Below are 13580 nucleotides of genomic sequence, written 5' to 3' on the forward strand. Positions count from 1 at the left end.
CAAAGCAAAACACAGACAGACTCATTACAATGAGATGGATGTACTTAAAATTAGTCTGGGATGTTTGGTTGTATCAGAGACAGGTTTAGTCTTAAATCATTCTCTATGCAGAGTCTGTGTCCCACTGAAAACCCACTTTTGCACAGGTATGTTGTCGAGAAGGGCAGTAATGTTTTAAAAGCGTGATCTGCTAAGGCAGGAAACTCTGCACTCCAGAGAATGGATGGCGAATCCAGTTGTTTGCATTGTCCATCTCTGGAAAATATCATCATAAATATACTGGACATGTCAGCAGCTGAGCCAAACCAGCTACATCAGTCGATTCATCGATTTATAAAGTGTATAAATCACTTTATATTTAGTCTGAGAAATACATGTCTGGTTGAATATTAGGTGTGGTATAATTACATTAACAGTACATTTCAGCATTTTGTTCGCGTACCCCCTCCGTCACGTGGCGTACCCCCGGGGGTACGTGTACCCCAGTTTGGGAACCACTGGTCTATGGGAAACTGTAAATTATCTAATGATAGCAACATCATCTAAAAATCATCATTTATCCAAAATGATTGAAATTAATGATCACAAATGTTTAAATAATGACAGTGGGTCTAGTTATATGTGATAACAATGTATAGTGTGCAGTGGAATAACTATTTGTTTCCATTTGTGGTGACTGCTGACTGACATAAGGGATGAGATTAAATAGATCCTGGAATTTAGCCTGGTCTGGAGCAGGCTAGCTCCACAGAATAAATCTCCATGGTAATTTATACCATAACATCCTACTGCCCCCCTATCCAGCTTTAGTGCAACCGGATCACGGATAAATTGAGCCAGGATCACAGAGATATCCCGGCTTAATCCCTTTTCCTAGTTTTGTGCAATAGGCCCCAGGTCTCTCTTTTTTTTATTTTTTAAGTTTTTTATTTAATTCATATTTAATAATAAAATTCATTTAGTTTGACAATCACTAGATTAGTTGTGATCAGACAGTGTTCCCCCATTAACTGTTCTGTATAACTCAAATAATAATAATAATAATAATAACAATAATAATATCAATAACAATAATAATATCAATAATAATAATAATAATAATAATAATAATAATAATAATAATAGCAACAATAATAATAACAACACAACAATAATAATAAAGATAAGGATAGTGCCACACACACTGGCGAATTGCCCATAATGAAATGGATTAAAACTACATTTCCCAGAGTTCCCTGTTGGCGCCGTCTGATTGGCTGCAGGACATTTCGTGTTCGTGCTTCCCGGCAATTCTGTCCATGTGCTGCGGTCGGTACCGTTTGACTGCTGCATAAACGTGCACAATAAAACACGGACTTCATCATAAACGTCATAACGTGAGTAACAAACACCAGCTGTAAGTAAAGCACGTGCTCTGTTACTGCGTGTCTCGTGCGTTTTGCTTCACTAACAGGGTTAAACGGGGATTAATTCAGATTAGCTTCCGGGTTGAGTTTTAACATTTTACACTGTTTCTGTTCTGTTTAGTGTTAATTATCGGTGAGTTTATTACATTTAATAGCTTTATTAATATGATTTGTGTGATTATTTACCTGTGCTACTAAGGAACAACCTTCGGAGATAACAATATAATAATATTAATAATAATAATAATAATCATCATACTCATTATAATAATAAATATAATAATCATCATCATCATCAATAATAATAACAATAGTCTTTAGTCTCACTGATAAGATGAAATTGAAGCTAAAATAAGAATATTATGGATATTAAGGATATTTTTACTAAAATAAATATTTTATATTACTATTATTACAATGTATAATATTATTATTCTACTAAATAAATATTAGTTTTTCAGTTAATGCCTTTTGAAAATACATTTTTATTTAGCTGCTATTCTGAGCAACAGGATAAGCCGTTCTGCAGATATGAAGGTGATGAAGTTGTCTGCTGGCGGTTCAATAGTCATCAATAATGAACAAAAGTCACTCTTTTCCACTGTGGCTGATGTGGATTGACTCGTTTCTTGATGTGATGATTATTAAGTTTAAATTTTACTAATTTTATTAAGTTTTTTTACTATGAGAAGTGCAAAAAAACCATAAACTCATTTAATATTAATAAAAATGAGTGAGAGTGTGTGTGTGTGCCCTACGATGGGTTGGCATTCCGTCTAGGGTGTATCCTGCCTTGATGTCCAATGACGCCTGAGAAGTTCGGATAAGCGGTAGAAAATGAACGTATTTGTGCATCTATATCTGTAGAGCATTTTGTCCTAAGGTTATGTTCGGTTATGTTAACATATTATAATGATATCAATACTCTCAATATATTTACAATGTATGTGTAAGCCAAACTGAACCAAGAATTTCCAGCAGATTTACCAAAGACTCTGAAGTTCTGGTTTCTTTTATCTTTACGAGGCACATTCCTGATTTTTATTTGTGCTTCATGTGCAGAAAAAAATGATGACTAAATAATGAAAGGCAGACGTGGAAATTATTGCATCTCACTTTTCTGTCAATATAAACATATAGCAGTGTAACAGCAACTGAATTTGAAGATCATATTGTTGCAAAGTTAGCGTGTTATTATTATGTTTGTGTTCTACTTGTGTTACAGGCAGAGGGTTAGTATGTCTGATGAACCAGGACCAAGCAAACAAACTCACTCTCAAACACACTCTCAGTCCCAGACTCAGTCTCAGCCCAGCTCCAGCTCATCATCTGGTCCAGCTTCTTCCAGCCAGTCTTCGACTTCTGGTTCAGGGACGTTGAGCTCAGTGGACACCGTCCCCATCGCAGAGCTGTCGTCTATACCCGAGGAGCCTGAAGAACCTGAACCCAAATACTGGGGCAGAATAGTGCCGTTAATTAGAGGCTTTAACGTGCTCAGTACGTGTTACAGCACATGCACACGTTTACAATCTCCTCCAAACGTATTAGGGGTTTTTTTGTGGTGTTTTTTTAGGGGCATTTTTTGGGTTTGAGATTAACATATAAATATGAAATACTTTTAAGCTTTATTTGTCTGTTACATGTAGAAGGTGAAATTCTTCTCAGGTTGGCTGATTGACTTTCCATTCTAAAACTGTGTTGTGTTTTGGATCATTGTCTTGCTGCATGATGACGTTCCTCCTGATTAGACTAAATGCTTTTTTTTGTAAATTGTCAGACATCATGTTTCTGTAGACTTCTGAATTCAATCTGTTGTTTCATCATAAGTTACATCTTTAATAAAGATTAGTGAGTCTGTTCTAGAAGCAGCCACACAAGCCCAAGCCATGACACCACCACCAGTAATGTCCAGTGGTTGAGAAACGATATTTCCCATTGTTACAATAGCTATAATTATAATGACAATGTTAGCAAAAATCAATTACTTATTCTCGGTGAGTAAATGGAAATACATGTGACACTGTGTAATTGTGTGTGCGTGTGTAATTGTGTGTGTGTGTGTGTGTGTGTGTGTGTGTGTGTGTGTGTTCTGCACATAGACTGTGTGGAGAATCAGTACTACTTCGGGCGGGACAGTCGCAATGATTATTGTTTTAATGACCCGATTATTCTGACATCACAACGCTACAGAACTTACAGCAAGAGACACTTCAAGATCTTCAGGGTGAGTAAAGACGTGGCCTCCATATTAAAGTGAAGGGGTGTTGCATCTCTGTTGGTGTCGGTGAAAGGACCAGCTTGAAATGATAGATAAATATATCTCCATCATGTACTCCATTTGGACATAAACCCTGTGTGTGTGTGTGTGTGTGTGTGTGTGTGTGTGTGTGTGTGTGTGTGTGTGTGTGTGTGTGTGTGTGTGTGTGTGTGTTTTTTTCCAGGATGAAAGTGTGGTATATCTGGAGGATCTGAGTGGAAATGGTACATGGGTGGATGACACTGAGGTTGGTAAAGGAAAACGATGTCCATTGAGCAACAACTCTGTTGTGTCACTTGCAGACCCCAAACACAAAGGTAATAAAACACACACACACACACACACACACACATATATATAATAAAATGATGGCTCATTAGGACGATAACACACATGATCACAAAGATTGTGGATTAAAACAATTGTGTATAAAAGCTGAAAATAAGAGCTACATGTATATGTTGTATGTCTACTGTATTAAACAGCTTTATAATAAATAACTTAATGTCTAAATGTTTATGGTCTTTGTTTCTCAGTGTTTATGTTTGTTGACATGACTGAGGACGATCAGCCGAACTTTCCTAAAGAATTCAGAGAAAAATACCACGTCACACGCAAGATTGGCTCGTAAGTGCAGTCACTCAAACATGATGTAGGGTTTAATAGTAAGAGTTTAAACCTTACTTTTATTTCTTTTATTTCACTGTGTTTATCATAGTCTGTTGCTAAAGTAGAGTAATCTGTTCAGATTGGTGTGTGTGTGTGTGTGTGTGTGTGTGTGTGTGTGTGTGTGTGTGTGTGTGTGTGTGTGTGTGTGTGTGTGTGTGTGTGTGATTTCAGTGGTGTGTGTGGGGAAGTAAAACTGGCCATAGAGAGAGAGACGTGTAAAAAAGTGGCATTAAAAACCATCAACAAGAACGATTTCCCCTCCGTTGGTGTAAGCAGCATGAAATAATCTCAGATTAATCACTCATCATCATACAGATGTATTTTTATTGTTGAGTGAATCTGACTGAGATGTTTTGTGTGGCTTTCTCTGCAGACAGCGATACGTAACGCAGAACGAGAGATTGAGATCCTGAAAAAAATTGATCATGTGAGTTCTTTTACAGTGACGATTGGCTGCAGTGACGTAATAAACTAATCGTAATTTATTTCTCTTCACAGCCGTGTTTAATCCGTACTGAAGATTTCTATCAGACCCAGGATTCCTATTACATCATCTTGGAGTAGTGAGTATTGGTGATTTGTTCTTCAGCTCTAACCTTCCTATAGTTGGCTCGATGTTCACTAATTCAGTAATGAGAGAAATTAACTGAAAAGATGAATTAGATATGAATTTTAAAGAAGAGGGAATGAGGAGAAAAGAAAAGGCTTGAAATGAAAATGGAGGAAAATCTGTATCTACTGTTCTAGTGTTTATGGACCCCAAACACATCATACAGAGAAACTGCAGTTTAAACTGAAGCATCTCTGGCACTCGGGGTCACAAATTCCTCAGCAGAAGCTTCCTGTCTGCAGAAAGCCACCGATCCACAGGCTAGAGAAAAGAACCCTCACTTATTCCCAGCTCTGAAATGTTTCACATCAAATTTATTTTCCCAAATGAAAGAATTTTCATGAATAACAAATCACATGTACTAACTGTTATGTAAACTTATTACTAATGTTGTTGCATTATTCATAATTTAACTAATGATATAATAACTTTTTATAGAGTGTGTGAGTAAATACACATAATCTGTGGCACACACACTTTGTTCACAAAATGTTTTGTTTGTTTTGTCCCTTGACACCAAGGTTGACAAATCTTGATGAAAATTAATATTTATTTATTTCAGAATAATAAGTGTGTGTGTTTGTGTGTGTGTGTGTGTGAGTGTTGAGGGTGGTGAACTCTTCAGCAGGATTAAAGCTCAGAAGCGCTTAAAGGAGAAAATTGCGAAGCTTTACTTTTTTCAGATGCTTAAAGCTGTACAGGTGAGAAACTGGGTTAGTGTTGACTGTGTAGATGTGACCTTGGGTTAGGGTTAGTGTTGACTGTGTAGATGTGACCTTGGGTTAGGGTTAGTGTTGACTGTGTGTACATGTGACCTTGGGTTAGGGTTAGTGTTGACTGTGTAGATGTGACCTTGGGTTAGGGTTAGTGTTGACTGTGTGTAGATGTGACCTTGGGTTAGGGTTAGTGTTGACTGTGTAGATGTGACCTTGGGTTAGGGTTAGTGTTGACTGTGTGTACATGTGACCTTGGGTTAGGGTTAGTGTTGACTGTGTGTAGATGTGACCTTGGGTTAGGGTTAGTGTTGACTGTGTGTACATGTGACCTTGGGTTAGGGTTAGTGTTGACTGTGTGTACATGTGACCTTGGGTTAGGGTTAGTGTTGACTGTGTGTACATGTGACCTTGGGTTAGGGTTAGTGTTGACTGTGTGTACATGTGACCTTGGGTTAGGGTTAGTGTTGACTGTGTGTACATGTGACCTTGGGTTAGGGTTAGTGTTGACTGTGTGTACATGTGACCTTGGGTTAGGGTTAGTGTTGACTGTGTGTACATGTGACCTTGGGTTAGGGTTAGTGTTGACTGTGTGTACATGTGACCTTGGGTTAGGGTTAGTGTTGACTGTGTGTACATGTGACCTTGGGTTAGGGTTAGTGTTGACTGTGTGTACATGTGACCTTGGGTTAGGGTTAGTGTTGACTGTGTGTACATGTGACCTTGGGTTAGGGTTAGTGTTGACTGTGTGTACATGTGACCTTGGGTTAGGGTTAGTGTTGACTGTGTAGATGTGACCTTTAATCAACTGACGGATGTTTGACTGTGATGGAACTTTGTCCTCTGGTCCATTTCATTAGAGTTTATTTTAAATTTAATGCATTTTAGTCTAGTGCATTTCAGACAGTCAGACATTCAGTCAGACATTCAGTCAGACAGTCAGACAGACAGACAGTCAGACAGACAGACAGATAGACAGACAGACAGTCAGACAGACATACAGACACAGACAGTCAGTCAGACAGACAGACATACAGTCAGACAGTCAGTCAGACAGACATACAGACACAGACAGTCAGTCAGACAGACATACAGACACAGACAGTCAGTCAGACAGACATACAGACACAGACAGTCAGTCAGACAGACATACAGACACAGACAGACAGACATACAGACACAGACAGACAGTCAGACAGACATACAGACACAGACAGTCAGACAGACATACAGACACACAGTCAGACAGACATACAGACACAGACAGACAGTCAGTCAGACAGACATACAGACACAGACAGTCAGTCAGACAGACATACAGACACAGACAGTCAGTCAGACAGACATACAGACACAGACAGTCAGTCAGACAGACATACAGACACAGACAGACAGACATACAGACACAGACAGACAGTCAGACAGACATACAGACACAGACAGTCAGTCAGACAGACATACAGACACAGACAGTCAGTCAGACAGACATACAGACACAGACAGTCAGTCAGACAGACATACAGACACAGACAGTCAGTCAGACAGACATACAGACACAGACAGTCAGTCAGACAGACATACAGACACAGACAGTCAGTCAGACAGACATACAGACACAGACAGACAGTCAGACAGACATACAGACACAGACAGTCAGACAGACATACAGACACAGACAGACAGTCAATCCTATAAACAGAAACCGACAGATGCAGATAAAATTATGGATAACTTTCAAATGTATTAACTTTTTTACATAATGTGTGTGTGTGTGTGTGTGATCAGTATCTCCATGAGAATGGCATCATCCACCGTGATCTTAAACCAGAAAATGTGCTTCTCACTTCCCACGATGATGAGTGTCTCATCAAGGTCAGCTCAAACCCTCTGTACCTGTCACAGGAAGTGATGTAATGAAGAAGTGTGTGATGAAAAGTATGTGCACCCTGACAGTCACACCCATATGTTGAACAGATGTAGGTTTGTGTCTGTGGGGATTAGTGATCATTCAGCTACAAGTACATCAGTGAGATCAGACACTGATGTTGGTGAGGAGGTCTGGGGTTCAGTCGGTGTTCAGTGGTGTTGAGTCAGAGCTCAGTGCAGGACACACGAGTTCTTCACTCCAACCTTCACCTCCACACCATGTCTTCATGGAGCTATTGTGACCGTGTCATGATGGAACAGGGTTCGGACTTTGAGTTCCACTGAAGGAAACTGTAAAGTTACACACTGGCATAAGAAACACGTACTGTATGTGTGTGATTGTCAGGGGGCACATACTTTTGGCAAATCTATACTATTGACAAATCACAGTGTAGAGTAAAGATGCAACATTTGTGATTCATGTGATTCGTCTTCAATATGTTCAAAAGTATCAGTCACCTGATATTGTGTGTGTGTTTGCGTGTGTGTGTGTGTTTGCGTGTGTGTGTGTGTTTGCGTGTGTGTGTGTGTGTGTGTGTGTCTGTGTGTGTGTTTTAGATCACAGACTTTAACCAGTCAAAGATTCTGGAGGAATCGAGTCTAATGAAGACTCTGTGTGGAACTCCTACATTTCTAGCTCCTGAAGTCTTCACTGCTGACGCCACGGGCGGATACACACATGCTGTGGACTGCTGGAGCCTCGGAGTTCTGCTGTTCATTTGGTACTCACACTCACACACACACTAACCTCACACTCACTCAAAATAAACCACACACACTCACTCACTCACACACACTCACTCACACACTCACACTAACCTCACACACACACACACACACACACCACACACCAATACAAACTAAACCTATGCTTGTCATGTAAGATACTTTTACCACAAAAATCTGAAGATAAACACAATCCCTCTCTCGTGTGTGTCTCAGTTTAGGAGGTTATCCACCGTTTAACAGCGAGTCAGGCTCAATGTCAGTGCGTGATCAGATCATCAGTGGTCATTACTGCTTTATACGCTCACAGTGGGACTCTGTGTCTGCCCAAGGTAAACATGAGCATGCTCTTTAAAATATAATAACTGTCTCACACACACACACACATACATACATACACACACACACACAAACACGCACATGTACACACACACATACATACACACACACACGTACACACAAACACACAGATATACACACACATACTGTACACACACACATATACACACACACACACGCATACACATACATACATACACACACATATACACACACACATACACACACACACTATAAGACACACTCCACTGCAGCATTGTCCTGTCTCTCCCACCTGGCTGTTTTTTTTGCTGGATTATTAATACAGATTAATTGGCATAAATAATATACATTTATGTTACGACTGTTACAACAAAATGTGTATGAGTTCGGAGTATTTTATGAACAGCATTTTGAGCCATAATATATTCTTAAAACGAATAAATAAGTTCTCGTATCAATTTATATTCTATAATATTGTATTGAATTTATGTAAAGCTTTATTATTGTTCTGTTTCAGCTAAAGATCTGGTGAAGAAGCTGCTGGTTGTGGATCCAAATAAACGTCTGAGTATTTCAGAAGCACTGCAGCACCCATGGCTTAATGTGAGTGAGTGAGAGAGAGTGAGAGAGAGAGAGAGAGAGAGAGAGAGAGAGGTGTGTGTGAGAGAGAGAGAGAGGTGTGTGAGAGAGAGAGAGAGAGAGAGAGAGGTGTGTGTGAGAGAGAGAGAGAGGTGTGTGAGAGAGAGAGAGAGAGAGAAGGTAGAAGCGGTCTAGGTAGAGGTGTGTGAGAGCGAGCGAGCTGTGTGTGTGAGAGAGAAGAGAGGTGTGTTGTGATATAGAGGATAGATAGAAAAGAGTATCTAGAGAGAGATAGGAGGGTTTATAGAGAGAGATAGAGTTTTTTTGTGAGATATATATATATCTATAGTAGAGAGCAGAGAGTTTGTTTATAAGATAGAGATTGGTGTTTTTGATATAGCTAGAGAGAGAGCTATATATGCCTTTGTGTTATATAGAGATATATGTTGTTTTTGATATAGAGAGAGAGATATATATTTTTTGATATATACGAGGATAATATGAGTGTTTTTTTTTTATATATATATATATATGATTTTTTTGAGAAATATATAGGAGATAGTATCTATATATTTGTTTGTTCTATTTAATATATATATAGATTTTTTTTTAATCTAGTAATCTATGTTTTGTTTTTTCCGGATATATAATATATATTTTTGATATCTAAGATATATATTTTTGAGATAATATATATAATTTTTTATAAATATACTAGATTATAAGTATATTAATTTTTATATATATATATATATTTTTTATATAATATATATAATATTTTTTTTTTTATATAGATCTTATATCTATTTTTTTTTCTATATATTTAAGCATTTTTATATGAATCTCTTTATTTTTCTTCTCAATATCTTTTTGGTGTTTTATCTAGTCTCTATCAATATTTTTTTCTTGACATTATCTTTTTATTCTTTCTCTATCTCTGTTTTTTTCTTTGTCTCTACCTTTTGTTTTACTTCTCTTCCTATTTTTTTTCATTTCGCTAGTATTTTTTTTTCTTCATCTCTTTTTTTTAGTATACTTACGGCTGTTTTTCTTATATAGATTTTTTTCTTTTATATATATTTTTTGTTATAATACTTATTTTTGATACTTCCTCTATATACCTTTTTTATTACTCCTGCATATATCGTATCTTTTTTTGTTCTCTCTCTCTATATTTTTGTTTTTTTTATATCATCTCTTTTTTTTCTTCATCTACTCTTTTTTTTTATTTATACTATATTTTTTTCTTTAATATAGTTTTTTTTACTTTGTTATGCTCTTCTTTTTTTGATATTGTTTTTACTTTTCCATTCTCCCGTCTATCTCTCTATCTTTTTTTCACAATCTCTATTTTTTTTTTTTTTTGATATTATTTTTTTTTTTTATATCATACTTTTTTTTTATATATATATATATATTTTTTTGATATATATATAATATATCTATATATACATTTTGTTTTTATTTCGCTATATCTTTTTTTTTATATCTACTCCTTATTTTTTTTATATATCTTTTTTTTTTTTTTTCTTATATCTTTTGTTTTTTTTTGTTATTCTCTTTATGTTTTTGGTTTATTGTTTTTTTAATAACAACTCATTATATCACGTCTACATCTTTATTCGATCTTATTTTTTTTTTATTTTTCTCTATCTCTAAGCTCGCTCCCGCAATCCTGGGATCTCATAACTCGGGCAAATACTACCATTCTGCATACCCGACTGCTGTTATCTTTTTTTTTTCTTCCGTAGCGCTTTGTTGTTTTTTATAGATAGAGAGAGAGCTGTGTTTTTGTCTGATTGTGTGTTAGCGATATATTTTTGTTAGTGATATATATCGGGTGTTCTCGTCTTAGCTCCGCTCGCTCTCTCTCTCTCTCTCTCTCTTTTTTTTTCCTCTCCTCTTTCATCCTCTCCGTCGCGCCTCGCTCTCTCGCTTTTTTTTCTCGCGCTCTCTCTCCCCTCTTTTTTTCTCTCTCTCGCTGTTTTTTTTATCTCTCTTTTTTTTTTGTTACGAGAGCGTAGGTGTTTTTTCTCTCTCTCTATTTTTTTTTTCGCTCGATTCTCTCTCTCTTTTTTTTTTTTTTCTCTCTCTCTCTTTTTCTCTCGCCGTACTCTCTCTCCTCTCTCCTCTCTCTCTCTCTTTTTTTCTCTCTGCTCTCTTTTTTCTCTCTCTCTCTTTTTGCTCTGCTCTCTCTTTTTTTGCTCTCTCTCTTTTTTTTCTTGCTTTTTTTTTTTCTTTTTTTTTATATTTTTTCTTGTTTTTCATTCTCTTTCGTTTTTTTCTTTCTTATCTTTTTTTTCTTTCCTTTTCTTTTTCTTTCTTTCTTTCTTTCTTTCTTAGTTTTTGTCTTTTTTTATTTTTTTGTATTTTTTTCTTTTTTTATTTTGTTTTTTTTTTTTTTTTTTTTTCTTTCTTCTTTATTTTTATTTCCTTTATCGTTTCTTTCTTTATCTTGTATTTCTGTTCTTTTATTTATTTTTTCTTATTTTTAATTTTTTTTTTTTGTTTTTTCTTTTTGTTCTTTTCTTTTTTTTGCTTTCTTTCTTTCTTTCTTTCATTTCGTTTCTTTCTTTATTTCTGCGTGCGTGTGTGCGTGCCTGTGGTGTGTTGTTGTGTGTGCGCTGCGCTGTGTGTGTGCTGCGCGCGGTTGTGTGCGTGCTCGCGCGTGTGTGTGTGTGCGCCGCGCGCGCTCGCGCTCGCGCGCCGCGCGCGCGCGCGTGTGTGCGCTGCGCGCGCTCGCGCGCGCGCGCGCCGGTGTGTGCGCGCGCGCGCGCCGCGCGCGCGCGCGCGCGTGTGGTGCGCGCGCGCGCAGCGCGCGCGCGCGGCGCGCGTGCGCGCGCGCGCCGCGCGCGCGTTGCTTGCGCGCGTGGTGCGTCGCGCGGCGACGTGTTGTGGTGCTTGCGCGCGCGGTGTGCGCGCTCGCGCGCGGTGTGTGCGTGTGTGCTCGCGCGCGCCGTGTGCGTGTGTGCGGCGCTCTCGACTGTGTGTGCTCGCGCCTCGATCGTGCGCGCGGTGTGTGCTGCGCGCTCGCCGTGTGTGCGCGCGCGCGCGCGGCGCGTTCGCGCGCGCGCGCGCGCGCGCGCGGCGCGCGCGCGCGCGCCCGCCGTGTGTGTGTGTGCGGTGCGTGCGCGTGCTCGTGTGTGCGCGCGCGCGTGTGTCGTGCCCGCGCGTTGTGGTGCGTGTGCGCGCGCGCGGTTTGGTGTGCCGCGCGCGGTGTGTGCGCGCGCGCGCGGTGTGTGTGCGCGCGGCGCGGTGCGCGCGCGCGCGGTCGCGCGCCGCGCGCGCCGCGCGCGGTGTGCGTGCGCGCGGTGTGTGCGCGCGCGCGGTGTGTGGGTGTGCGCGCGGTGGTGTGTGTGCGCGCGCGGCGCGCGCGGCGTGGCGCGCGCGGCGTGTGTGTGAGTGAGTGAGAGAGCGGTGTGAGTGAGAGAGCGGTGTGTGAGTGAGAGAGCGGTGTGTGAGAGAGAGAGAGGTGTGTGAGTGAGAGAGGTGTGTGAGTGTGTGTGTGAGAGAGAGAGAGAGAGAGAGAGAGCAGTGTGTGTGAGTGAGAGAGAGAGCGGTGTGAGTGAGAGAGAGGTGAGAAAGAGAGAGAGATGTGTGAGAGAGAGAGAGAGAGAGAGAGAGAGAGACAGGACAGGTGTTTCAAAACTATTACAGTTCACAGATATCTGTCTGTATAAATAGGATGAGAAGATGAAGATGATGGCGTTTAGCCTGATGAACCCAACACAGCCTGACAAACCAAGACGAGCTGTAACCTCACAACCTGAAGAACCACAGAGAGTGAGACACACACACACACACACACACACACACACACACACACACTTTAGTTGTCTTCTTAAAGTAGTGTTGTTTCTTCAATTTAAATAATTAACAGTTTGCATTGTTAGTAACTTCTGATAGAATCGTCCTTCAGCGTCAGTCCTTAAATCTGAATTATAGCAGTCTGTTGCTCCTGCCTCTGTGTCGAATCTGTGAGTCGGTATTAATGTCTGATTCATTATAATAGCAGCCTGTGAAAAATCTAATCCTGTCAATCACTCTACTATCATAACGTGTGTGTGTGTGTGTGTGTGTGTGTGTGTGTGTGTGTGTGTGTGTGTGTGCTGTAGAGATCAAAACGTAAAGCTGAGGGGGAAGAAGAAACATCCGCATCTAAAAGGCGAGCATGACACTACACACACTTTCTATCCAGCCTGTGTGTGTGTGTGTGTGTGTGTACATTTATACACATTGTCTCTGTCTGTATGTATATATACTGTTTGTACTTTTTTCAATAAATGGTTTTTAACATTGTCATTGATTTTGTCCATTTACTCTCACACTGAACCTAGGGTTAGGGAGAGAGAGGCGTCTGTCTGCCTGTCCGA

General features: G+C 39.6%; 1 protein-coding gene across 4 annotated transcripts; it reads left to right on the plus strand.

The window, feature by feature from the left end:
- chek2 (checkpoint kinase 2) lies at positions 1 to 13506 on the plus strand. Of its 4 annotated transcripts, none has more exons than XM_027155225.2 (16): positions 13 to 146; positions 1230 to 1396; positions 2632 to 2903; positions 3506 to 3630; positions 3848 to 3980; positions 4200 to 4290; positions 4504 to 4600; positions 4706 to 4759; positions 4831 to 4895; positions 5544 to 5643; positions 7441 to 7527; positions 8140 to 8303; positions 8524 to 8639; positions 9146 to 9231; positions 12892 to 12990; positions 13323 to 13506. In XM_027155225.2, the coding sequence occupies exons 3-16, from the start codon at positions 2645 to 2647 to the stop codon at positions 13380 to 13382; spliced, it is 1536 nt and encodes a 511-aa protein (XP_027011026.1). In that variant the 5' UTR covers positions 13 to 146; positions 1230 to 1396; positions 2632 to 2644; the 3' UTR covers positions 13383 to 13506. The 4 variants fall into 4 exon arrangements, with proteins under 4 accessions (XP_027011024.1, XP_027011026.1, XP_027011025.1 ...); XM_027155224.2 differs by having other exon boundaries at positions 1230 to 1376; XM_027155223.2 differs by lacking the exon at positions 1230 to 1396 and having other exon boundaries at positions 1 to 146.
- The last annotated feature ends 74 nt before the right edge of the window (positions 13507 to 13580 follow it).

This window comes from Tachysurus fulvidraco, chromosome 9 (genome assembly GCF_022655615.1).
Source record: "Tachysurus fulvidraco isolate hzauxx_2018 chromosome 9, HZAU_PFXX_2.0, whole genome shotgun sequence".
NCBI classification, from domain to species: domain Eukaryota; kingdom Metazoa; phylum Chordata; class Actinopteri; order Siluriformes; family Bagridae; genus Tachysurus; species Tachysurus fulvidraco.

What these genes read in the sequence shown, in the direction of transcription:
- chek2 (XM_027155223.2), top strand. Translation starts at nt 61, where the DNA reads ATGTTTGGTTGTATCAGAGACAGGTTTAGTCTTAAATCATTCTCTATG. An exon ending in TCCTGAAAAAAATTGATCAT is followed by an intron (nt 4,760 to 4,830) that starts GTGAGTTCTTTT and finishes TTCTCTTCACAG; the next exon opens with CCGTGTTTAATCCGTACTGA. An exon ending in GGACTCTGTGTCTGCCCAAG is followed by an intron (nt 8,640 to 9,145) that starts GTAAACATGAGC and finishes GTTCTGTTTCAG; the next exon opens with CTAAAGATCTGGTGAAGAAG.